Source organism: Cupressus sempervirens, chromosome 8, assembly GCF_028749045.1.
Source record: "Cupressus sempervirens isolate cs-2001-9-10 chromosome 8, ASM2874904v1, whole genome shotgun sequence".
Lineage (NCBI taxonomy): Eukaryota > Viridiplantae > Streptophyta > Pinopsida > Cupressales > Cupressaceae > Cupressus > Cupressus sempervirens.
In genome coordinates, this window is record NC_143125.1 from 448,210,228 (window position 1) to 448,235,223 (window position 24,996).

Consider the following 24,996-nt stretch of genomic DNA (forward strand, 5'->3'; position numbering starts at 1 on the left):
CAGACACAGTATTTTTATTTATTTCTTTCATTTATAATACTGGATCAAAAAAATTCATTTCCCATCATGACAATACATTAGCCTAGACAAGACGAGGTCTAGATGACGTAACCTCTTGGAGTCAAGCTTGCCGATAAAGAACACTAGGTACTCAAATTGGTGAAAGCACTCTGGCATTAAACAGGCTTCTCAGACATGGTACATGAAAATTGATAAGTACTTCACAGGTTAAGTCCTTCTGACTCAAATCTGTATGCCAATACTATGACAGGGATATTAACATTTTTGATTCAGGGAATCAAACAAATTTTTTGACAGCTTTTTGATATGACTGGCTGGACTTTTGCACTATTACTTAGGTTTTGAGGTTTGTCAACAGTTTTTGTGGCATTTTTTATCTCTTAGTCTAAGTACGCAAGGTCTCTGCTAGATAAATTCAAAATGCAGGACTGCAAGCCTATGTTTACACCTATGGAGTCTGTTCTAAAGCTGTTGGCCAAATCTAGTTCTCCAGTTGGGAATGAATCCGTGTTTTAGGCATGTTTAATATATCTCATTGCCACTACACTGATCTCAACTATGCATTGAGTTTTATATCTTGCTTCATGACACCTCTTACTTCACATCATTGGGCTTTAGTGAAGTACATCTTGTGCTATGTCGAGGGCACTTTAGACTTTGTTATCCTTTAAGGATGAACCAAAGATCCCAGACTCATTGGTTACACAGATTCAGATTGGGGAGGCTCTGTTCATGATAGAATGTTCACTTTATGATATGTCTTCAGTTTGGGCACATGTGCCATCACTTGGACTAGTAAGAAGCAACAAGCCATATCTCTTTCCTTTGAGAGGCAATTTGGCTTCAAAGTATGCCTTTAGTTTTAGATATTGAAATGTCTCAAGCAGGCCCTTCATTCCTCTTTTTGTCACAGTTTTGTGATAATTAAGGGGTGCTCAGACTTGCTAAAAACCCAGCCTTCCATGAGCGAACCAAGCATATTGAACTTTGTTCTCACTTCATCTGCCAGCTAGTTGAAGATGGATCTGTGGACTTGCAGCATGTTCCTATAGTGGACCAGACTGCTGGTATTCTCGCCAAGTTCCTGATTCTAGGTAAGTTTGTAATATTCAGGGGCTCCTTAGTGGAGTAGACAAATTGACCATTGATGGTGGGTTATAAAGTAACATTTTTGTAGATTTCTATTTGTGTTTTACGGTCAATATTGAATATCTTGTATGTATTAGAATATCTCTAATTGTTAGGATTGTTTTATTATGGAAACATCGTCTCTTTGTAAACTATAATTGAACGACTTATTCATTCATCAATTTAGTCATAATACCAATTACCTGTATAACTGTCTCTTGGATTTCCTTAAATATGTTTTTCCTTTGAATTTTTTCTGCTTTAAAACGTGATTGGCATAGATATGTCAACGTATTAATTTTTAATCATACTTTATTGACAAAGTGTTATGTTCCTTTAGAATGATTGAATAGACTATCAAATCTTTCATTCAGTTCTACCTTTTTGGCAGAAATGTTTTGAGTTAATAGTTCCCTATGGTATAATGATTTCTTTTTTAATAAATTTTCCCACTGGATTTTTAATTTTAAGTCAATAATAACATAGAAGCAAAGAATGGGAATATAAAACCTGAATTACTTCATTTGATTAGTGCATATCAATGCTTCATACCCGGGTGATGCTGCTTTAGTTCCCTGTCAAACAGGCACAGCTTTTTAAAAATAACTGCAGCTTATTGAACAGTCTGTGTTTTTCCTGTTTTTGAAAATTTTCTGTTCATGCATTTGAGGTTAGTTTTGCCATGTTTCTTTCCCTTTGTCCTGTTTTTTAACCTGTGACAATTGGATATCAATTATCATCTATTTTCTGTGTAATTACATTGTTACCTTGGACAATACTGTATTTTGGAAATTTTCTTTTTTTAAAAATATTTATAGTATTTGCATTAAAATAATATTTTACTGAGGCGGCTATATCTTTCCATTGTAATGTTTTCTTTTTTTTTTCTGTACTGTAGAAATTATGGTTCCATAAGGCCACTTTGGTTGCCATTTAAACTGAATCTAATACCAATCACAACCCACAATCTTGGAAACAACTTGACAATTAGTTTTTAGGCCACATGGGATTAGTTTTCAGCCTGAAATAATGTTGTTGACAACAATTACATACATTCAAAGGAGGCATATTTTATTAATCTGAAGATTCAGTTTTCATTTCTCTTTTCCTCTTTCTTGTCATATTGCAAATTTCTTCTGTTTTTTTTTCATAATGATAATTAAAATAACCATAAAAAAAAAAATCTATGTATGTTGATTAAAGTTGACACTTCCAAATTCTAGGGTCTATCATAGCAGAAGAAATACAAACTTTATAGTTCAGTTGCTCTCTACTATAAAGATGAGCACTAATTCTAAGAAAGCTCTGCTGGGATATGTGACCATAATTATAGCTGGTAAAAAACAGTTTTGTCTCTGGAAATCTATGTTGATGTTTGTTGAGACATGTTTTTTTTGAGGTGTAGAAGTATATAAGATATAAGACCATCTTGGGTCAACAGCATATGAGCTATCTTTTGTACATGAAACTTCCCCAAAAGGTAATTTATAGTAGTTTCTTCCTCCAATTTGTAATCGATTTCTTGGGAGTATGAGTAAAAATCTGAGTTACACCAACTTTTCAGGACATGGATAGTGAGAGATGGGGGTATGCATTTCTAGGAAAGATTTTTATGGATGCCATTTTTAGGCAATAAATACAAAAGAAGGCAAAATTTTCAAAATATAGACAATTTTAAATATTCATATGATGACATTTATAAAACAGATAGCATATGCTGCGGAACCTTAATACAGAGCATGAGAGTTGACAAACAAATTAACAAGATGAAGCTCTATTTAGACTGACCACCAATTTCTCCAATGGTTGAGGTAAGCCTGTTCTTTGATTGACTAGACAAAGTTTTATGTAGACTGATTACTTTTGCAATTGAGGATTTGGCAAACCATGAAAGGAGACCAGCGTATAGAGTCTGTTTAAGCCAATGTAGTTCTATTAGTCCTCATATTTGGTTTGCTGAATTTTGGGTTGCAAAAATTGACAGAGGCTAGCCATTGTGTTTTGAATGAGGTAAACCTCTCATCACTTTGAATTTTTTGAATGGCTTCATGAGCGTCTTGTCCACCTCTTCATTATTTAGAGGCACTCTGCTGAACTTGCTGCATATTTTTTGGGATTTAGAGTGTAGGTTGCCATATGAAGTAGAGTGTTTATAGTGTCCTTCCCACCCTTTTGTCAGAATGTGCCCAATGTGGTTCTCATAAAATCTCGATACCTCTTAGTACAGGTGTTACACTGAGTAATTTACAAATTAGAAACTTAGATGCAAATATTTTATATGTTAAAAATTTAGAAACATTAAAATCAACAATTTATTAAAAATAAAGAATTTCTTACATCATTGTTGACTACCAATTATTATTGTGGATGTTTTGTTGCACTTTTTTTTTTCATTCAGGAATGCTTGTTTTAGTCATCCACCCTACCTTGGATTAATAATCATTAACTATAGAGGGTCATCACCCTAACTTGGATTATAGAGGGTCTTGAACCTTAGCATCCTGTCCAACAAAATAAATTAGTTGGCATGTCTAGCATCCATGGGCTTGGGTAATTCCTGTAATGAAAAGATTTTAAACAAAGTAAGTGAGGTTTGATGGTTGCTAATGATCATTTGTTGCTCTCTAGCTTTTATCACATCAGTTTTGACCAACCTATCTTCTCGATGTCTTTGAATGCATTGTTCAATGCATGTACATGGGATACAAAAAATGTGCTTGCAAACACCCTTCACCATTAAGCAAATATCTTACATACACGGGCTGATTTGGTGATTACTCATACAACAGGAGAAGCTCAAACCTCTTCTATGGCATCCTTCGAAATTTGAAAGAAACTTTGTGTCGTCCTTGCTCCCAAAACATTAATATTCCTAAGAAAATAAAAGCTAGCTGAACATGTGCTAATGCCATTGATGAGTGGTCAATGTCAATTATCGGTCCACCTATCTATAATGATAGAGCAGCCATCCTATTTCCATATTTGACTCATCTCCTCCATCATTATGCTCACTTTGGAGTTCTCTTAAAGGAGGGATATTTTATGGGCAAATGAATTCCAACAATAATTGCATCTTTGAACATTTGCTTCAAAATGTGGAGAGAATGCCACATGAAGTGTTATGGCATAGATAGAATAATTTGGCAATTGAAGACTGAATCACTTCTCTTTATACATGTAAAACCATGGGGACAACATAAATGGCCATTTTCTTTCCCTATGTAGAATTCTCTTATTGTTTCATCAATGGATTGGGTTGGCATTGACACGGTAGGCTCCATAGTCTCTGTTGGCATTCCTTTATTTCTTGCTTAATCTAGTAACCTAGGCCTTATGAGCTAGGGTTATCTATTCACACCCTTTTGAACCTTGCCCACTTATGCACAAAAGATTAGACCCTTATGGGGTTGCCCGTATTGCCCCTTTTATGCACAAAAGATTGAACTCTTTAAGGGTTGCTCGTAGTCTTCTTTCTCCTAATTTTTTTTGTCTTCATTTATGGCTTTAGCAAGTTGTAAAAGACAAAATTTTGAACAAAATGGGTCTTCAGCTTAAGGTTAGAGAAGTTTATAAGGGCATTCAAATATGGTTATATGAACTAACTGTCCTTATAATAATCCTGTTCAAAGTAGAACCTCCAACAGAACTTGTAGTGCTACTTTCTCTTTGTTGAATTTAATTTCGTTCACCCTCGCCACCTTCATTGGTTGGTGCACTTGTTAAATTTAAAAGTAAAATAAAATAAAATTCAATTGATAGTTACAAAGACAACCATATAGCGTTCGAGTCAAACAAGTATCGTGAAGTAATATCAATATAATGAAATATTCAGAGGGCTTAGACTAAAGTCAAAAATATGAACAAGAAAAATTAAAGCTCATGTTTCAAGTTGGATAAATTACTTAAAATTGAAAGGGTGCAATTATGTAAAGAAAAGGAGTTATTTGTTTTCAAGGAGATATGATCTTTACATTTTGAAAAGACATACCTATTAGTGAGGCATATATAAATATAGATTGAATTTCAACGATACAAAAAAACATTCAGATTCATATTCTAGAGATAAGATAAGATAATAATATTAATGTGCCACAAAAACCCAAAGAGTTTTATGGGACTGAGCATACAAACAGAAGAGCCAATAGCAGCATGATCACCAAACAGTGACAAAAAATAAACAACAAAACAAGAAACAGGACCAAACACTTGGTAAGGATTAAGAATCCTTCTTGGGTACAAAGTAGTCAGTCACAAAAGGATATAACCATGGACGATGCAATGTGATAGATCATTGTCGGATCTGCTGGAGGAGTGCCACTGTCTAGAAAGACTGGTGCAATGTCTGACCGCTCTGGAAGGAGTAATATTGGAAGGCCTTTTCATGCCTCATGACTGAGACAAGGGGGAGAAAAAGGCGGTGATGAGCTGATTTGAGGTGTGGTTCTAAGATGTGGCTAACTGAAGGGTATGCTCACAAAGTTGGATGGCCTCCCGAAGATAAAGTGCAAGACATCGCTGATCGTCATAGCTGAAGAAATCAGAGAGAGAGAGAAACAATCACTGAAAAGACAATAATATCTCCCCCTAATCTCATAGTAGATAGGGCAATGAAATAAGAAATGGCTCTTTGTCTCAGCCAATATACACAATCTACAAACCCGATCCTCTCTATCCAAATGGTGATAAGTTCGGACCCGAAGATGATGAGAACCAACTCTGAAGGAGCCCAAGGAGAGTCGAAGAGCGTGACACCAATGTCGATAGAGATAACCAGGACGCACAATAATACCATTTGGAATCTCAAGAAATTGCTCTGCATAAAATGCCATCTTAGGGTGTAATCCACCAGGAGGATTACACCAAGTAGTGATAATATATTGCTTGTAAATATCTTGTCTAACACACTCATTCAACACCTGCCGAGAGGGGAGGAGATGAGCAGGAGCATCCAGTGAGAACTGGTATGGAGAAAGACAATCAATATCAATCCCGGTCGAACCCAACAAAGAGGTGGCTAGGACATACTAGGAGAAAGTCTTTTATATTTATTATTGTATGGAGGGATAAGGAGCAACATTATGACTTTGTAATATGAATTCTATTATTTTATTTTTATAATAAAATAAAATGTCTTTTGTTTGTTTTTTAAATGGCACGGAGATTTAAACTGCAGATGAATTGTCCTTTGTAATAATTTTTTGGAATTCTGTATACAGTTTAAATGTCAGATGCGTGGACATGGTCATTTAGCATCTTGATTAGGATCATCATTGATATTGTGAAATATCAAATTGTTTCTGTATCTATGTCCAGTTTGTCTTTCAGAGGAGTTAGAGTTCAATCTAGACTAATTTAAGATTGCATAAATATTTGATCTGTCGCATCTTGATTATTTAATTGTTGGCAGTACAAGTGCATAAGAACTTTATGAAGTTGTACGTAAAAATTCACTGAAGTTGATTCTATTGCCTGAATGAGCAGAGGCACTAGTCTTTTATTATTGAAGTCAGAAGATCTATATCTTCCTTCCTACAAGCATCAAATCACTTATTTACAAATATTTTACAATCCATTCAATTTAAACACTCAGCATCCAGTTTTAGTTTCATCGAGTTCAAGGACCTTGCCAGCCGGAGAACTCCAAAGCTTAAATTTTCTTTAGAAAAGCTTTGAACCAAGTGATCAGGTTCGAGGAGAAGGTCTCCCCACCTAGGTGTAGTGGGGCCTGATGTGTAGGGTAATCAAGAAGTATTCCTGTTCGTGTTACAAGATTCAAGAAGAGTTGGTAGATTTTCGGATTTCCGGATGATTGATTGATTAACAGAGGAACAAATGTGTTCCTTATAAAGAATTACAAGGACGATGTTTCTAAAAGAAACAACGTAGACTGAAGACGGAATTAGAAACAAAACTGAAGACAGGATAGGAAACATTCCTATCTAGACTGAAGACAGAAGAGATAGGATAGGAAACATTCCTATCTAGATTGAAAGACGGACTACAGACAAGTAGTTGACCGTTATAGAAAGTATAAGATATTATCTTAATACCCTCCCTTAATGGTCAACGTACGAATGTCGGAACATTCTCGGATAACTGAGACCCTCCTTGGATCTACAAAATGCTGAAACCAAGAAGCTTTGCCAAAAGAGTGCTATGACTCAAAATAAATTACAAAACTTCGTTTTTGTGGAAAAAACGGTAAAACCCAGAATCTCATGCAACCTTGCGTATTACAGACAACTTGAAATGATTTTTGAGGAGAAAATCAACAAACCTAGAAAAACAGAAACAAATTTAGAAGGCTCTGCTCTTGTCGGAAGTCTCGTGAAGACTTTTTAGATGTGTTCAGATTTTTGCAGCTGTCTTGCCGGATGGAATCTGAGAAAGCTGGTCATCAGCTACGGATAGTTTGAGAAGCATTACTGCCTCTCGATTGTTCAGATCCCATGTATCTTGATCAGGATCCGGAGAAGTCGGACGCTGCTTAACACCCAGAACAAGTTGATCGGTGTTTTGATATTCGAAGATTGCGATGATGCGCTGCTTGTAGGTTCCATAATTGTGACCATTGAATTTGGAATTATGTTCGAGCATAATATTTGTCAGAGATGCCATGGCACGTTTTTCAATGAAAAATTGTGAAAATCTGTGAAGGCACGTTCTTCGAGGCAAAAATATGAAAGACCCAAAAGAATCAGAGAATGACCTAGAAGAGAGCTTGAAAAAACCAGAAGGAATTTGCTATCATTTTTTGGATCGGTTGGTTCGAAAATCGAGGCACCCAAAAAAAAAGGACAACAATCCAGTTGAGCTCTCGAAAAACCCACCAAGAATCTGCAAACAAAATATTTTTTCGACCCCAAAAATTAGGGTCTTGAAAAAAAACGGCCCTAGCTGAAAAAAGCTTGAAAAAACTTCAGATTTCTTGATAAAAAATGACAGATTTTTCTTCAAGGATCGATGTGCATGGACGAATGGGGCTAGAGTGTGCTGAACAAACACAGGCAGACCCGAGTTCGGGAATTTCTCTAGGCCGAAAACCCTAAGCGGGTTTTAGAGAAATTCAACAAAAATAATTTTAAAAAAATTTAAACAAATAATTTCACGAAGAAATTATAAATTTTTTCGAAAAAATTTAAGTAATAGCTCTGATACCATGTTATAAGATTCAAGAAGAGTTGGCAGATTAATGGATTTTCGGATGATTGATTGATTAACAGAGGAACAAATGTGTTCCTTATAAAGAATTACAAGGACGATGTTTCTAAAAGAAACAACGTAGACTGAAGACGGAATTAGAAACAAAACTGAAGACAGGATAGGAAACATTCCTATCTAGACTGAAGACAAAAGAGACAGGATAGGAAACATTCCTATCTAGACTGAAAGACGGACTACAGACAAGTAGTTGACCGTTATAGAAAGTATAAGATATTATCTTAATAGTTCGTTGGCCAGAATTGATTGAGAAGTCCTATCGGAGAAGTGGCAGGCTTTTGGATTTCCAATCTGTGGTTTTGGGAACCAACAAGGCCATCAATTATATACCTATTCGTGGTTTCCAAATTATCACATTGCCTGTCGAGCTGTGTAATTGTAGAGTACTGCATCAGTAATGTGAAGCCTCCTTAGAGGTTTTGTTATAAGCATTTTGTAATGCAATGCCAATTTGTTCCTGAATGAATGATTCTTGTATATCTCATATTCATGATATTTATACTCTTACCAGTTGCAGGGTAGTTTGCTTCTTAGTTGAATATTTATGACATGCCAGACATGGAGCTTGTAATGTTAGAGTTTTTAATAACTGTGAAGCCATTTATATTGACAGGAATAAAGGAATCAGACACTGGATTAGCTGCACCTAGTCAATGGGATCTTGTGTCAGACAAGCAGATGATGCAGGAGGAGCAACCACTGCAGGTATTTTATGTTGCCAACATCCTACTTGACTGCAGAATGAGGCAGACAATCATGGTTTTAGTTAGTGCTCTGATGTAGAGAGTTTTTTAAGCTTCTGTAAAGGAGATATACGTCTATGGGAGGTTTTTTGGTGTACCATCTGTGCTGGTTCCAGTTTTAGTTACAACCAACCATATAACTTATGTATGTTTTTACTGATGACGTGAGATAAAAGTGTATCTTTATCCAGTTCTTGTTTCTGCCATGCAGGTGGCAAGGTGCACTAAAATAATTAACCCAAATACTGAGGATGCGAAATATGTTATAAATGTGAAGCAAATTGCTAAGGTGACTTATTTTTGTTTTGACTTCTGAATATACTAATTCTAATTTTTTAGATGCATCAACTGGTTTATTTGGAAAATTCCAAACAGATTAATTCAAAATATCACTGCTGGGATGCTCCTTCATGGAGTGGTATTTTAGAGAACCTTCATGGAAACTTCATTCATGTTGTTTAGATCCAATATTGCCTTCAAAGCTGCAAATATTAATATAATATGTGCATGATTGATCTTCGAAAATGCAGTTTGTAGTTGGATTGGGTGATAAGGTCTCACCAACAGATATTGAAGAAGGCATGCGAGTTGGGTCAGTATTGACTTCCTAGACAGGCTATCTTTCTGTAATCTATGACAAAAGTGTTTAATCATTTTTGATTTATGAGATATTGTAATACATGCTATGTGCAAATTTCTACAACTCTTCTGTTTAAGTGATGCAGAAATGCCTTTGGATAGTGTGACTGATGACATGATGTTGGTTTATTGTGGAATAAATGGTTGATAACTTTTTTAATGTGCAGTGTCGATCGTAACAAGTATCAAATTCAAATACCATTGCCCCCTAAGATTGATCCCAGTGTTACCATGATGACAGTTGAAGAAAAGCCAGATGTCACATACAATGATGTCGGTGGATGCAAAGAGCAGATTGAAAAAATGCGAGAGGTTTACCAATTTTTTTTTCTTAATACTATATTTCTAAAGTCATATTTGAAGTTCTAGGTTTCTAGACTGCGGTTTCAAACACAGTTAAGCATCTATTTGCCCAAAGCCATGAAATATAAGGACTGCATCTTTACCACAGAATTTCCTTTGTAATGTGAAATTTGAGTGGTGTTGCACTCTTCCGTTTATGTGATTTAGTCTTTTTTCCATGGTTGAAAAATTAACTTCTAGTGCGTTTTGGGAATTTACAATGATAGCAATTCTGTGAGACAAGGTTCTAATAATTCTTATATTCAATATATTCCTTTCTTGTTTTGTCTCTGTAGTTTACTTCAATTTATTTTTGCATCACCTGTTATAGTTTGCAATAATTACTGTATGTCCAGTATCTGAAGTGGGACTACGTTTTTTGTTTATGCTTTTTCTAATTGTTTTGTTTTTCTTATCAGGTTGTAGAGCTTCCAATGCTTCATCCTGAGAAGTTTGTAAACCTTGGAATAGATCCACCCAAAGGTGTTCTCTGCTATGGGCCTCCTGGAACTGGAAAGACTCTATTAGCTAGAGCAGTGGCTAATCGGACAGATGCATGCTTTATTCGAGTCATTGGAAGTGAGCTTGTTCAAAAGTATGTTGGTGAGGGTGCTAGAATGGTTCGTGAGCTTTTTCAGGTTCGTAAATTCTAGATTGTTTTCTTTTTTGACTTTTCTATTTATAAAGTCAGCAACACAGCTTGTCTTCATGAGTAATATAAAGCCTAGGTTTTCAATCTTATTAGTACATGTTATGTTTGGAATCTACTCAAGTTCCACAAATATAAATGTTCAGAGGCATTTCAAAAAACATGGCATGCAACAGAATAAGCAGTGTTCTGTAGTATTTTCTTTGAATCAATAAGAGGCAAATACCCATTTTATTAATTTCAAAATATTTACAAAACCCCGTTCAAGTGCAAGCACCGGGGGAAAAAGAACGGGGTTAAGAAAACCCCGGTGTAACCTGGGACCGAAGTCCTGTGTACGGACAGATGCTCAATATGGGACATGAAGAGGGCGTTCCCTCTTTTACAAAAAAATTCTTGAGGGCATACCCCCAATTACGAAGTTTGAGAATGTTTTTGTAAAATTGAGTGATTACATTTTGAGAAGTTTTACAAATTTTTTCTCAGTACTTTGAATAACAATGACAAAGGTAGAGTCCCATCCTTCAAGAATTGAAGAAATTGGATTGAGAGCCTTATTCAGGAAGATGCTGTCCTCAAATAAATCCACCTGCCAAAGTGATTTGCTATAACACCCAAACAGATTTTGCTCGAAAGTGAGTTAGTACCAGAATCCTGAACACAATTGTCTATTATTTACTGGAAATACTCGAGGATATTCCATACCACAATATACTTCTAACAAGCCAATATATGGATTTGAAAAGAAAGAACAGAACAGTAATGCCACAGCACAAGCTTGGTGAGGAAAGCCCCTGCAAGGGTGTTAGTCAGACCTGGGCCTAACAATTAATGTTTAAAACCCGAGCATATTCCTTGCTTCATAGCCTATAATTAAATAAGGACAGAAAGCAAACTATATTTCAGAAGCTATGATCTAATAAATTAAATTTCAACTCTCTGCCGTCTTAGGTAATCAAGGCCAGATTAGCAATTAGAAGAAAAAATGTAAATTACAATTTATCCATTAAAACTAAATTATTTCCTACCACATTCTTCACCTATGTACTTTCAGCAGAACACAATTTGGGCTCCTTTTAATTGAAAAAGTGCCCACCACAAGAAATTTTTCTGGTTCCAGATTTTGACCCCCCAAATATAAAAGCCATGGAAGCCAAAGTCGAGCATTTCTACCTTAAAAGCACAAGAAAGGTAGAAGCTTGGCCATATTTAGTTCTAGATAAAGAAGCTTCTCATTATCATGACATACATACATACTGGGCAAGTCTTTTAAGAATGCTCTGCAATTCAGTATTGTAAAGCAGTCAAAAAGTACCAGACATTTAAACATAATTCCAGAATTTCAAGAAGTAAATATTAAAAAACGTAAGTGGAGATAAACCAGACTAAAATTTCTTTTGTTCATATACAGTAATCAACTATATTTAGGTTCATTTGGCAGTCAAATTTTAAACGATTTTCCAGAATAAAAGTAGTCCACGAGTTCATCTATCTAAATAAAAGACGAAAAGATTTTCAAAAGGACACAACTTCAGATACTAGTTTTCCCTAAAGGCCTCTTGAAGATCTTCAATGGCTATCCTCAGGGATCTTTCATGCAGAATACCCTCTTCGAAGTAGTGTTCTAACCTGTCTTCTTCGATGGGGTCCAGGATAGAGAAGAAGGGGAGGAACCTAATATTCCTTTGGCAAACTTCTCTACCCTCCTAGAAGTCTGTTGGGTCTTCAGTAAAGCTTATCGAGTAGGTAGGGATCCCCCTTAACTAAAGCTTATCGAGTAGGTAGGGATCCCCCTTAACATAAAGCATATTGTAGTTGGCCGCTAGGGGAATTGAAAGGTCCCCTCTAATATTCATGAGAAGAGTATCAAGGTCCCCCAGCAGTTGTTCATTGAACAATTCTCGGCAGAGATTGGCTATGAGATCATTATCCGCATAGAAATGGCAGACAACTGCTATAAACATGTCCATAATGTCTGCATTAGAGCGGAGCCTGTTGGGACAATTAATGTATTGAGTTCCCAAATATTGGAGAGCTGCTCTCAAAATCACTTTGTTTCTTATTGAGACAAACTGCATAATTCGTTCAATCTTAATAGGTTTATTGAAAGCCATCGGACGTGAAGGAGAAGTGTGCTTAATTGGGGTGTCCATGGCTAACATAATGCAGAGAGAAGCCAACATTCCTCAATAAATAAGGAAAAAAGAGGAATGTAATAAATGCTAGCACTTCTCAGGGAGTTATGAGAAATTAAGGCTAACACATAGGGATGAGTGTTGCATGCACGGAAGGTGCTTGTCAGCCTGACCAAGCACTTAATCGGAATGATTTAAAGTACATCCAAGATTAAAATTTTAGATATGGAAAGATTGCTTAGGCTCAAATAATAAGAATGTTAGAGGATGTGTAAAGTAGCAAAGGAGTAAGTAAAACAGGTCGTTTAATCTTTAATACCAAAATGTTTGAAAAATTGGATATGAATAAATAAATGATTAACTTGATCATGATTTTGCGGGCCTAAACCCTTACTCCTATCTAGTTGAGGCAATGTGTTTAAATGATCAATTAGGCTTAAATTAAGATGCTTTTGCACTTATATTAAAATAGTTATTAAAATTTTAAGAATTAAAATACTTTAAACTAAAAGTATATATTTCATAGTAAGGAAATCATGGTGGATAAGGGTGGGGAAACAAAATGGTCTTGTTTTTCCCATCTGCTCCTTCGTTAGCCAATTATTTTCTAAGTTGTTGCCTTCTTTGTAGATGTGATTAATAGTTAATTTCTTAATGCTTTTAGCTAATTCTAGAGCCTTGGATAGGAGTGAGTTTAATCTCTAATTGGACATAGATTGACGTCTAAAGGCATTAATCACAACTGCTGAGTCCCCTTATATTTCAACTTTATTCAACTTTAGCTTCACACAACGCCACAACCCTTCAATTAGGGCTCTTAATTTAGCTTCATTGTTAGTAACCCTGCCAATTGGCTTTGTACATTTGGCTATACGTTCACCCTGACAATTTCTAATGCAACACCCAATACTAGCAGTTCCTGGGTTTCCCCTTGAATCACCATCAAAATTGAGTTCGACCCAATTCTCTAATGGAAGGGACCAGAGAGAGCTCTTTTTTTCCTTATTGTCCACCCCACTTTGGCCATAAAAGGCTGGTAGTTTAAGTCTTGGTCACTTGTTTCTCATTTTATCATCCCATGGAGTCATTGGTCTTGATGATCCATTAAGGCTTAAAATTCTGCAATTGAGGGTCTCAATTATGGAGACTTTCTATCTTTATATCTAGTTGATCCCAAGCCATATTGGTGCTTTTGAAGATGCTTCTATTTCTCTCCTGTGAGAATTATGGAAGGAGATATTATCCATAGACCATAGTATATGCTGCCAAAATTTAACTTATGCTAGGAAATAAGATGGGATAATAAAGACTTAGGAAGGGCCATCTTGTAATTCATTTTGCCAAGGAACCAGTACCAAACCTTAGAAGCATAGGAGCAACTTAGTAAGATATGATCTGCATCTTCCTCAGATGTTTCCCATAGGAGGCAATTGGTGGGGCCCTCAATACCATTCTTCCTAATCCTATCAGCCGTTAGAATTCATTTTTGAAGGGCAAGCTAAGAGAAGGCACCAACTTTTGGCCAGTAGAGGGAATAAGGCAGATCTACCTTAGGGTGGAATCTTAGATTAAAAATATAGTTGTTGCCATCTCTTGAATTATATTTACCTTTCTTAGATCCACCCCATATTAGTATGTCTTCTTGTCTTGTAAAGTTGACTTTTTTATTTGTTAGTATTCTAGTTAGTTCCTCCTCTTGAGGGGTAATATTAAAGATAGAGAATGATTTCCATCTGCATCCACCCAAGGTTTCCTTATCTTCTTCCACATGGTTAATGAGGAATACACCCAATTTTTCCTCCAAAATGGCTCGGGTTGATTGTTGGTTTGCCATTTTGATAATAATTTGATAACCTCCCTAGGAGTCCGACCGGAATCTTAACTTATCCCCCTCACCAATTTTCCATGTAACTTTGTTCAGGATGATAGACTGCAACTTAACATGAATTTGGAGCCCTTAGGAGGATTTCTTGTTCTAAGGATACTGAGCGGGTCATTAGACTGCAAGTAGTTATTAAAAAGGGTCCTTGCCCACTTTAGATGATGGAATGTGATCATTCTCCAAATGAGCTTGGCCCCAAGAGCCATTGCTTGATCCTTCAGGTTTTTGATACCAAAACTCTTCCTTCACTCGGTCTACAGACCTTATCCTAGACCAGAAGGGATATTTTTCTCTTTTCTTCAGAATCTTGCCAAAGATACTTTTTTAAAATTTTATTGATAGTGTCCCTCTTTTGGACTGGCAAGTCTAGAACCGGTAGTTGATAAAATAGGTATGCTAGACAAAACTGACTTGAGCATAGTTATCCTTCTAGCTAAGGACAACCACTTTCTTTTCCAATATTGGACTGTAGCTTTAATTTTGTCAATAGGCATATCCCAGCTAGAAGAGTTCCTCTTCCCTTGTAATTGTATTCCCAAATATTTGTAGGGGAGGGAACCTTCCTTAATATTCAGGATATGACAGATTTCCAGCTCCGAAGTAGCCTTGGTGTTAAAAAAGAAGATTTCAGATTTAGACAAATTAATTTCTTGACTAGAGGCAATCATATAAGTTTGGAGAATGTTTTCCAATGTTTTTTCTCCTTTATACTTGCTTTCCTGTATAACATGGTAGCATCTACGAGTTGTTGGTGAGTTGTGGCTTCCTCCTCTTGGGAAAGCTGGATACCTTTAAGAGATTTGTTAATTTTGAAATTGCTTAAAGCTCTACCCAATGCCTTGGACATGATAATGAACAAGATAGGGGAAATTGGGCCCCCTTGCTTGAGTCCTCTAGAAGGTGAAAATAAAACCTCTGGTGTCCCATTGACCAAGACTGAAATTTTTGGGGTTGAGATACATTCAAATATAAGATTTATCCATTGTCTTGAAAAGCCAAAGGCATGTAGACATCTGCATAGAAACCTCCTTACTTATAGCTAATTTGATCATCATGCTTGGTGACCTATTATAATTAAGGGTATGGATTGCTTCTTGGGCAATTACAATTCCATCATAATTGGACCTTCTCGGGACAAAGCCAGGTTGCTCTTCACTTATAAGAGCAGGTAGAAGATTTAGCACTTGGTGAACCAAAGTTTTAGAAAGTAACTTATAAAGAGTGTTACATGAAGCAATTGGCCGAAAGTCTTTAGAGCTCTCAGTCGTGTCCTGTTTTGGAATAAGAGCAAGAATATTATGGTTAACCTCTTTAAGGAGGCCTCTTGAAATTCTGAAGCTTTCCAATGCTTTAGTTACCTCATCTCTCATAAAATGCCAACATTTTTGGAAAAAAAACATGTAGGGAAACCATTTGGCCAAGGGGATTTATCCAGAGCCATTTGGAAGAGAGCCTTAGTAATCTCTTCCTTGGATATCTTTTGTAGTAATGCTCTGTTTTCATCTTCTGAGATAATATTTGGAATATTATCTAGAAAATGGTTGAAAGGTTAGAGAAGATCATTCCAAATTGTTTAGCATATTTTCAAAATAAGAGACTGCCTCTTTTGCAATTTCAAAAGGTGTTTCAACTATGATGTTGTCTTTATTTTTTATTCTAGCCACTTTATTGGTTGCTCTTTTCAGTTTGGTATTGTTATGGAAGAACTTGGTGTTTCTATTGGCTTTCCTTAAATAGGTTTCTCTAGATTTTTGCTTCCAAAAGATTAGCATATGTTCTAATTTTAGTCTTAGGTCTTTTTCCTTAAGGTACAAATTTTCATTCATACCTCTCTTCATAACTATTGAGTTTATTTTGGCTAAGTCAGATTCAATTTCTGCTTTAATCTCAAAGATATTTCCAAATTTAGTTTTATTCCAATGAATAAGGTTTTGTTTGATTATCTTAAGTTTCTATACCACCTTGTATAACCTAGATCCTTCCACTTCCGAGTTTGTGCACCAGTTTTCAAGTAAATTAATCAAGGATCCATCTTTAAATCACATCATTTCAAATTTAAATGGGTTCCTAGCTGGGGTACCTTCTAATTCAATATTTAAAAGGACCGGATAATGGTCGGAACCGGAGAAGGGAAGAGTCTCAGAGCAAAGGAGACACCTGTTTAGGAATCTTGCCTGAAATAAGGAATCTATCCATTTTTTCAGCTATTTGACTGAAACCTTGTCTTCTCTTGTTCCAAGGGAAGTAATTATCCTTAGATTTAATTTCTGATAAAGCAGAGCAATGTAACCAGTTGTTAAAATGCATTGAGGCTTGAGACAATTTTGATAAACCTCCTCTTTCTTTCAAGTGATATTATTTGAGATTTTACCAGAAAAGATCTCTGGTTCTAAATAATATAAAGAATTGTTTGTGATAATCCTTTAGCTTTTTGAAGCATACTTTCAAAAATTCCATCTCAATTAAAATTTTAACATTATTGGATGATACAAAATCATCTTCAAAGCCCCTCTAAAATTGCCCAAGGAATTACCTATTCGACTGAGAATAGAACTTTGAAGTAATTCAATTGGGATGTATTTCCAACAATACCCATTTCCTAACTTTAATTTTATCAAAAGCATATGGATCAAAATTCGGTTCCCATCTAATGAATTTTAAATGACGAGCTTTTAAAAAGATCGGATCTCCATGCAATGATTTTCTCCTTAACTCATGTGATGAACAAGCTAAGAAAATAACATTATTTTTTTGGGTAGAGATTCTTACTTGGTCCTCGTAGTTAGATTTGAGCCATTCCCGAACTAGGATTCCTGAGGGATTGACACCACTCCATTTGACAAACAGTGCCTTGGATTTACAATAATTCCATAGCCCATTGGTGTATATGTCATTTATGGTTAGGGTTTCAGGTTCATTCAATGCCCTTCTAGATCCCTAGTTGGGTAGGATTGAATATTAGCTTTCCTAACTGTGACTAGATTTCGAAGATTCGTCGCCATCTTCTACTAGGAGGGAGCCGAAGGTGGACACTTATGAACCTCGAGAGGACCAAGCAGAATTGCATTGGCTCTCGAAGCAATATTTAACAAACCTATTGGAATAACCCAAATTCATTTATTGGCAGAAGGGTTTTCATCATGTCCGTCCAACCACTCAGCAATTCTCCGTTTGGCAATGGGCTCCATAGGATCATTGGCTTACGAATCAGGAGAAAGGGTGTTGAAGGCTTTCCTCTTTGTTGAAGTTGAATGGTTCTCCATTAATACAGCAAAAGTGTTTCTGATTTCAAAACAAACCGTAGGACCTGAATATAAAACTGCGGCCCTTGGAGATGGAAGCTACCGTTCAGAGGAGCCAAAGAGGCAGCTTCCCTGGCAGAAACCCTCCGAATTTGAGGGCAAACGCGAGAAACAGGTTTTCGGCAAGTCATCTGGATTGTATTATTGATCCTCCATTGTTTTTGTTACGTTTTCTGCAGTATTTATATGTGTTCCATGAGACCATTTTTTTCAGATTTTGCAGATGGTTATTACAATAAATTTAAACTTCGAAAATTAATATTTGACTTTTTAAAAACAAACAAATAGAAAATTGCGAAGAAATAACTTTTAACAATAAAATTTAGAAAATGTGAACATTTAAATATGTTACTTAAAATATAAATATGAGCCTGCACAACATATATCATTCCTGAAAGCCTCTTTACATTTGAAATCTGGTAAGCCCATAGCTGCCCGAGTCATAACAGCAAAAATCATATTTGCAAGATACTGGCAAACTATAAGGATTTTTTCGAACAATGGTGAGAGTATCAGATTTAAAAAAATGTAGAAAACGAGACAGACTACTTTGTTAAAACTTCAGGGCTTTTTCATAGCATACAGAAATAGAAAACAAATAAGATAGAGTTTAATCCATGAACTGTAGAAAATAATGTTTTGTTATGTTGATATTGCTAGTTACATTGGCAAATATAGAGGGTAGTCATTAATTACATTAAATAGTTGTCCAATTCAGATCAAGTATTAGTAAGTCTATGAACTAACTTAGATCAAAACTTATTAGATAGCGATCCAGCTACTGTTATGAAATTAGTTAAAGTGGAAACCATTTTGAAGTGATCCAAGGCTTCCATTGTGATTGAGTTTTGGAGGGGCAGTTAAATATTTTAGAAAGCTTATCAAATCTTTTTCCACAACTGCAATGCTTTATATTCCAGAATGACAATTGGTAAATGCTTTATATGAGGTAGAATTCAACAAAATGCAGTTGTTTTAGTTGAAGTAAAGGATAAACAAGCCAATGGTTTTGGCCATTGTGATTGAGTTTTGCAGGGGCAGTTCGATATTTTAGAAGGCTTGTCAAATCTTATTCCACAACTGCAATGCTTTATATTCCAGAATGACAATTGGTAAATGCTTTATATGTCGTAGAATTCAACAAAATGCAGTTGTTTAGTTGAAGTAAAGAATAAACAAGCCACTGGTTTTGGCCTTTGTGATTGAGTTTTGAAGGGGCAGTTCAATATGAAAGCTTACGAAATCTTAATCCACAACTGCAATGCTTAATTTCCCAGAATGGCAATTGGTAAATGCTTTAAATGTCGTAGAATTCAACAAAATGCAGTTGTTTAGTTGAAGTAAAGGATAAGCAGGCCACTGGTTTTGGCACTACCTAGCTTGCAACTCATATTATAGGCAGAAACAAATGTTAATGTTTGTGTTGGAATCCGTGTCATCACAAGTATGTAAGCTTGTTTGTTATCATTGAGATTTATTTCATGCAGCACTTTAGATGTATTGCTCATATGATGAATTATGTGTCTCTGTCGGAGCAAAAATTCAATATTTTAATTATAAATTAAATCCCATATAAAAATCACACACACACACACACACACACACACACACACACACATATATATTAAAAATTAAATATATCATTATAATTAAAAAAATATACATTAAAAAATTGTAATTATATATTGATTTTAAATAAATACCTTAAGAGCAAATTTGTCAACTGCACTATCTCAGATTGTGATATTGCTATCAGGATTCAACTGTTTGCCCATGATTTAGGAGGATTGAGGCCCTTTCAAATTCAGTTGTTTCCATGCTGATTCTGTGTTGACTTCCATACTAAATTGATCCTATTTCTAATTAATTCTGTGATTGTGAGTTTTTCAAGGGTTTCGGAGTTTTCACAATGAGTTTTTGCATGTTTTGTTTGTAAATTTTAATGTGGCAAATCATTGGAAATTGGGTCAACATTTTTTATGCAAATTGGGATTTTTTTCGGGGCAATTCACAAATAATCAGGTATAATCATTTTTTTTTTCATTTTGCATATTATTGCTTCTTTGGTCTGAGTTAATGCCAGCATGAAACAGATTGATTTGGGATGTTAGCTTAATCAAAATTTAGATTAAATTTGAATGATTCAATATGTTTCTTCTGAAAAGTATAGGATAAGGATCTCTTCTTGGGTGGCCTCCCATGCTGTAGTAGTTTATTGGTGACTAAACCTTCATATGAGGCTGGTGTTAGCATTAAACTTTACCATTAATCACTGTCTATAAGATGAGATTGCGAGTTTACTTTCCATTCAACAGGTCTCAAATTTCATCAATGGCTCTGTTTTTTATTCCTGCTTCTAAGCAATGATTTCCTCATGTCTGTGTTCTTGCTTTTATAGAAATGATGTTTATTCATATTGTATTGATTGTAAATGTATCTTGGATCAAGTGGAATTTTGTGAGGAACAAGTCTTCTCAGTTTCTGTATGAAATTACTGGAATCACAATAAAAATCGTAGCAAGTTAGCTAAATCTGGAAGGCTAGCCAGCTCTTGTGCTCTCCTCTCTACTCTACCTGAAAATGCTTAGGTCACATCAAGCTCACTGGCAGACTTCAACATCTTGTTTGTAGTTTGAAAGCCACAAGTGGAAAGAGTTGTTTTCATCTCCTTGGAATACTCAGTACTATGACATTCTAATTCTGGCAAAAATTAAGGAAATGTCCTGTTTTCATTTAGAAGGGGAGTTGAGGGAGTTAGGGGGATGGGTGCAAGGAGCGACATCCCATCTGTGTCTTTTGAATACTTTGGATGGTTGTCTATTTCCTCAAGGCATGTTCCCCTGGAACATGAGTTTTCACTGATAGCAAGAAATTGCCATGCATGGGGATGATCTTATAGGCGAATAAATCTCTTTAGTATTTTTTGAGACAAGTTGGTCTTTATATGCAAAAGTGGCTGGTTTTCAGATAAACCAAAATAAAATATTTATTTATGATAGCTGAATGAAGTTTTGTCAATTGTTTGTTTAAGTTTGTTGGTGAAGCTTCGTGGCTGGGAACTACCATTTCAATGCAATAGAGTATTGTTCCTTGAAGCTAAAGGAAGGTTAGTGGCATATACAATGTGAATCAAGGCCTTGACATTGGACTATAGACATTAGTTACTAATGCAAATTGCATGGTTTGTGTTCTGCTGCCTTTGTTGGGTCTTACATTTCAACAAAATGTGCTTATGGTATCCTGCAATTTCTTTCCTTCTAAGACAATAGAATGAAATGTTTTTTGTAATAAGGTAGATAGTCTGGTCAATTATTTGGGAAATAAAGTGTCTTTGAATCCAATTTTGCAAGCTTTGCACAGCATAACAAAGGCAGGTCTGCTGGTACACAGAATATACGTGAGAACTTGATGCTGGTACAATAATTAAGTTATCAATGTACGAGGCATGGTCCACATGGGGCTGGCAGTGTTAACTCTTGTGTATCAACAAACTTGTGATTAAGATGTCATTTAATCTTTTTTCTAAGCTTATGGCATGGAATGTCTTCAAACTTGTATAAGGTGGACAAATAATGAACAAATAATTGTGCTGTATATAATGGATCTTATACATTTCAAGCATATATTTGTCAACTTATACGACCTATTGATTTTGTTATTAATATTTTGTCTACTTCTGTTCCCTAAATTTGTTTAGATATGATCATACAAATTTTGTTTTCTTCTCCTTAAGTCATATCCATTGGGGCACTTCTGTGGTTCTTCGATTTATGCATTCTCAAGAGAATGCTTTTTGATTCAATTTGCCTCTTTGTGCAGATGGCCCGGTCAAAGAAAGCTTGTATTGTCTTCTTTGATGAAGTGGATGCCATAGGTGGGGCTCGCTTTGATGATGGTTTAGGTGGTGATAATGAAGTTCAACGTACCATGCTCGAAATAGTAAATCAGCTGGATGGTTTTGATGCACGGGGGAATATTAAAGTTCTGATGGCAACTAACAGGTTTAAAGACTTATTTTTCTTTCAAGGGCACGCAGAATCTATTTGTGAAGTTTTATTTTTAGATTTGTTAGGCAACCTTATCTCCCAAAATATGTGCAAATGCTTAAGGAAGTTGTGCTTAAAGTTATGCTTTTTCCATTTTTTGAAGCCATCATCAATCTGAATCAATTCCGAGACTCAAATTAACAAAATTAGGCAAGCTGATATTCAAATTGGACATGGAACCAGACTTGGATCTTGTGGGAAAACTGCTTAAAGTTGGCAGTTTTAAAAAATCATTAAAAGAAGAGGATTTAACAAAGAAAGTACTTATATCTCACATATTAGATTATCTTAAACATACACTAAAAAGTTAAAGCTATAGTTTAAAAATTTGATATCGGCAATATTTGGGCCGACCCAAAATTTTTGAAAAAACTCGAAATCAGCAAAAACTCGGTGAAAAATTCGGCAATAAATTGGTATTTTTATTGAACATTTGAAATTATATAATTTCTAAAAATATTCTTAAAAATGCATACATAAACCCCAAATTTGTAGAATATATAATAATTTGAGATATCCACCATATATCAATCAAAGCTGTTTGTTGAACAGTAATTCATAGCAAGTAGAACTTAGTAGATTAACATAGTGCTAGAATCATATACCAAAAAACAAGTACAACATCTGAATATAAATAAGCTCAATACATAGAAGTCAAACTCCATGAAACTGCTACTTCTGAATACACATTAAGTTCAAGTTTCAGTATCAATGTAAACTAAAAGTAGCTATCACAAATTGTGCATACGAGTAAAACTCAAAAGGATTGTTGCTGCTGGGTGGGTGGTGTTGAAGTAGTTGCTTTGGCAACATCCTCAATAGGTGCCCTAATAGGTGCCTCACGCTCGACAAAAGCCTCTGATGGATGACCAAGTTTATGTTCCTTCTCATGTGCTGCCACATCCGCATCCCACTCATTTGCTTCTCTCTCAAACCCAGCTAGCCGCTCATCTATCAATAAAGGTCCACCCACATCCGCATCTACATCCTCACCATCAGGATGAGCAATCCAATTTGCTGAATATGGATCAATGTCATCCAAGTCTAGTGCTTCTTATGAAGCTTACCCTTTCACTTTCTTCTCGTGCAAGAGAAGGTTGTAGTTCACATAAACCAAGTCATTCAGGGACTTCTAAGTCAAGCTATTATGTTTCTTTGTGTGTATGTTCTGAAAAGTAATTCCAATTTCTCTTGTAACCAGAAGCATTGCAAGGTTGCGATAAAATTCGGATGGCAAGCTGTTGAAGAGTAGGCGTTGTGGCACCATAATCTTCCCACCACAGATCTGCAAGGATTAAAAAAACCATTTATGATGCGGTAAAACTTTCTATAAACTTCATGAGTGAAATAAATGGTATGAGAAAAGTAAACACATGTTCTTTTTTACCTAGCTGCAAGGTTTCTCTTACATTTGCAACCAGGAGAAGAAAACAATGGCCCCTCTTCCCTCTTGTAGCTCTGCAACTCATCAATTATGAGGTCTCAGAGGTTCGTATCAGCAACCAATCTTCAAGTATATGTGTCCAAGCCAATTTGAACCTCTGCATCTGCTTTAAAAGTGTTGGAGAAATAGTACTTGAGGTACAAGAAGTAGGTAGCTGCATGAATGTGTCGGAGTTATCAGTTCCACCTACAATCAACGATGTTCCATATGGGTCTATATTTGGTCTCATTTGACCTATCCAAGTGCTGAATGGCCTCTTTTGCCCTATCCATGGCCTAATATAGAAACCTCATGGGTTTTTTATCCCCATCCACAATTGGTAGAGCCTTCACCAACGATTTTGATACCTGGACATAATAAAACATACAAAAATCAGCTAATGAAAATATTTTAAAATTAAATACTAAATAATCAATGAATACTTGAAAACTTACTTTGAGGGTCTTGTATGCGTGAATATGTGGCCTCTGCTAACACACACACTTCAACACGGTCATTGTATGTGGATTCATCCCGGAATGAACATTGGATTGTTCATCCGAAAATCAGCCTGCAAAGCGACCTGTTGCCTTCTATCTAAAGGGAATTGCTTGTCAGATATCCTCAGATTCGAGATGTTTAAGCAACCAAACCCTGTAAGAACGAAGGATTTGAAAGAAAATGCGACTAATCTATATGAGAATGTAGATTAATCTAGAATGAGATATGCACGTTTAATCTAAGAACATGTAAAAGAAAGCTATGCTAAAATGTATGCATATTAAATCTAGATGAGAATTAAACTAAGAATGTAAAATGTATGTAAAAATATGAGCAAATGTGAGTATGAATTTCAGCAGCAATTCGATGCGAAAATCTCCTTAAAATGAAGAGATGAGGGTCTCTTAAATAGACTTTCCTGGAATCCATCAACGGTTGAGATCGATTTCAATCAACAGTCAGGATTAAAGGTGAAGTTCAGTCATAAAAGGAGATTCCCAAATTAAAGGGAGTTAACAGATTTAATTTGAATAAAATAAGGAGTTAACTGATTCAATTTGAGTAGAAAAAGGAGTTAACTGATTTAACTCATTTTTGATCAATACTGGAAATTTCCCTTTTTGAACTGAAGAGAGATTTTGTTGAGATATTTAATTTAATAAAATGAGATATGCTCTCATAATTACTTTTTCTATTTAATTAAATAATCTTTAATTAATTAGAGACACTTTTCTTATTTAATTAAATAACTTCATTTAATTAATTAGGAATGGCTTCCCATTTAATTAAATAACTTTGTTTAATTAATTAGAAGAAAGTACTCCATTTAATTAAATAATTTCGTTTAATTAATTAGAAATACCTTTCCCATTTAATTAAATAATTACATTTAATAAATCAAGATAGGCGTATTTATTAAATTAAATAAATTTAATTCCATAGTACATTAGCCTTAGGATATAAT

General features: G+C 35.4%; 1 protein-coding gene across 1 annotated transcript in view; it reads left to right on the forward strand.

The window, feature by feature from the left end:
• Positions 1 to 24,996, forward strand: part of LOC149543144 (26S proteasome regulatory subunit 7-like) — a 40,557-nt gene that overhangs the window by 591 nt on the left and 14,970 nt on the right. The window contains exons 3-8 of the mRNA XM_089798043.1: positions 8,984 to 9,075; positions 9,325 to 9,402; positions 9,644 to 9,705; positions 9,920 to 10,064; positions 10,514 to 10,732; positions 21,882 to 22,063. Of these exons, the coding sequence (XP_089654169.1) occupies positions 8,984 to 9,075; positions 9,325 to 9,402; positions 9,644 to 9,705; positions 9,920 to 10,064; positions 10,514 to 10,732; positions 21,882 to 22,063 (778 nt within the window). The remainder of the gene's footprint in view (positions 1 to 8,983; positions 9,076 to 9,324; positions 9,403 to 9,643; positions 9,706 to 9,919; positions 10,065 to 10,513; positions 10,733 to 21,881; positions 22,064 to 24,996) is intronic.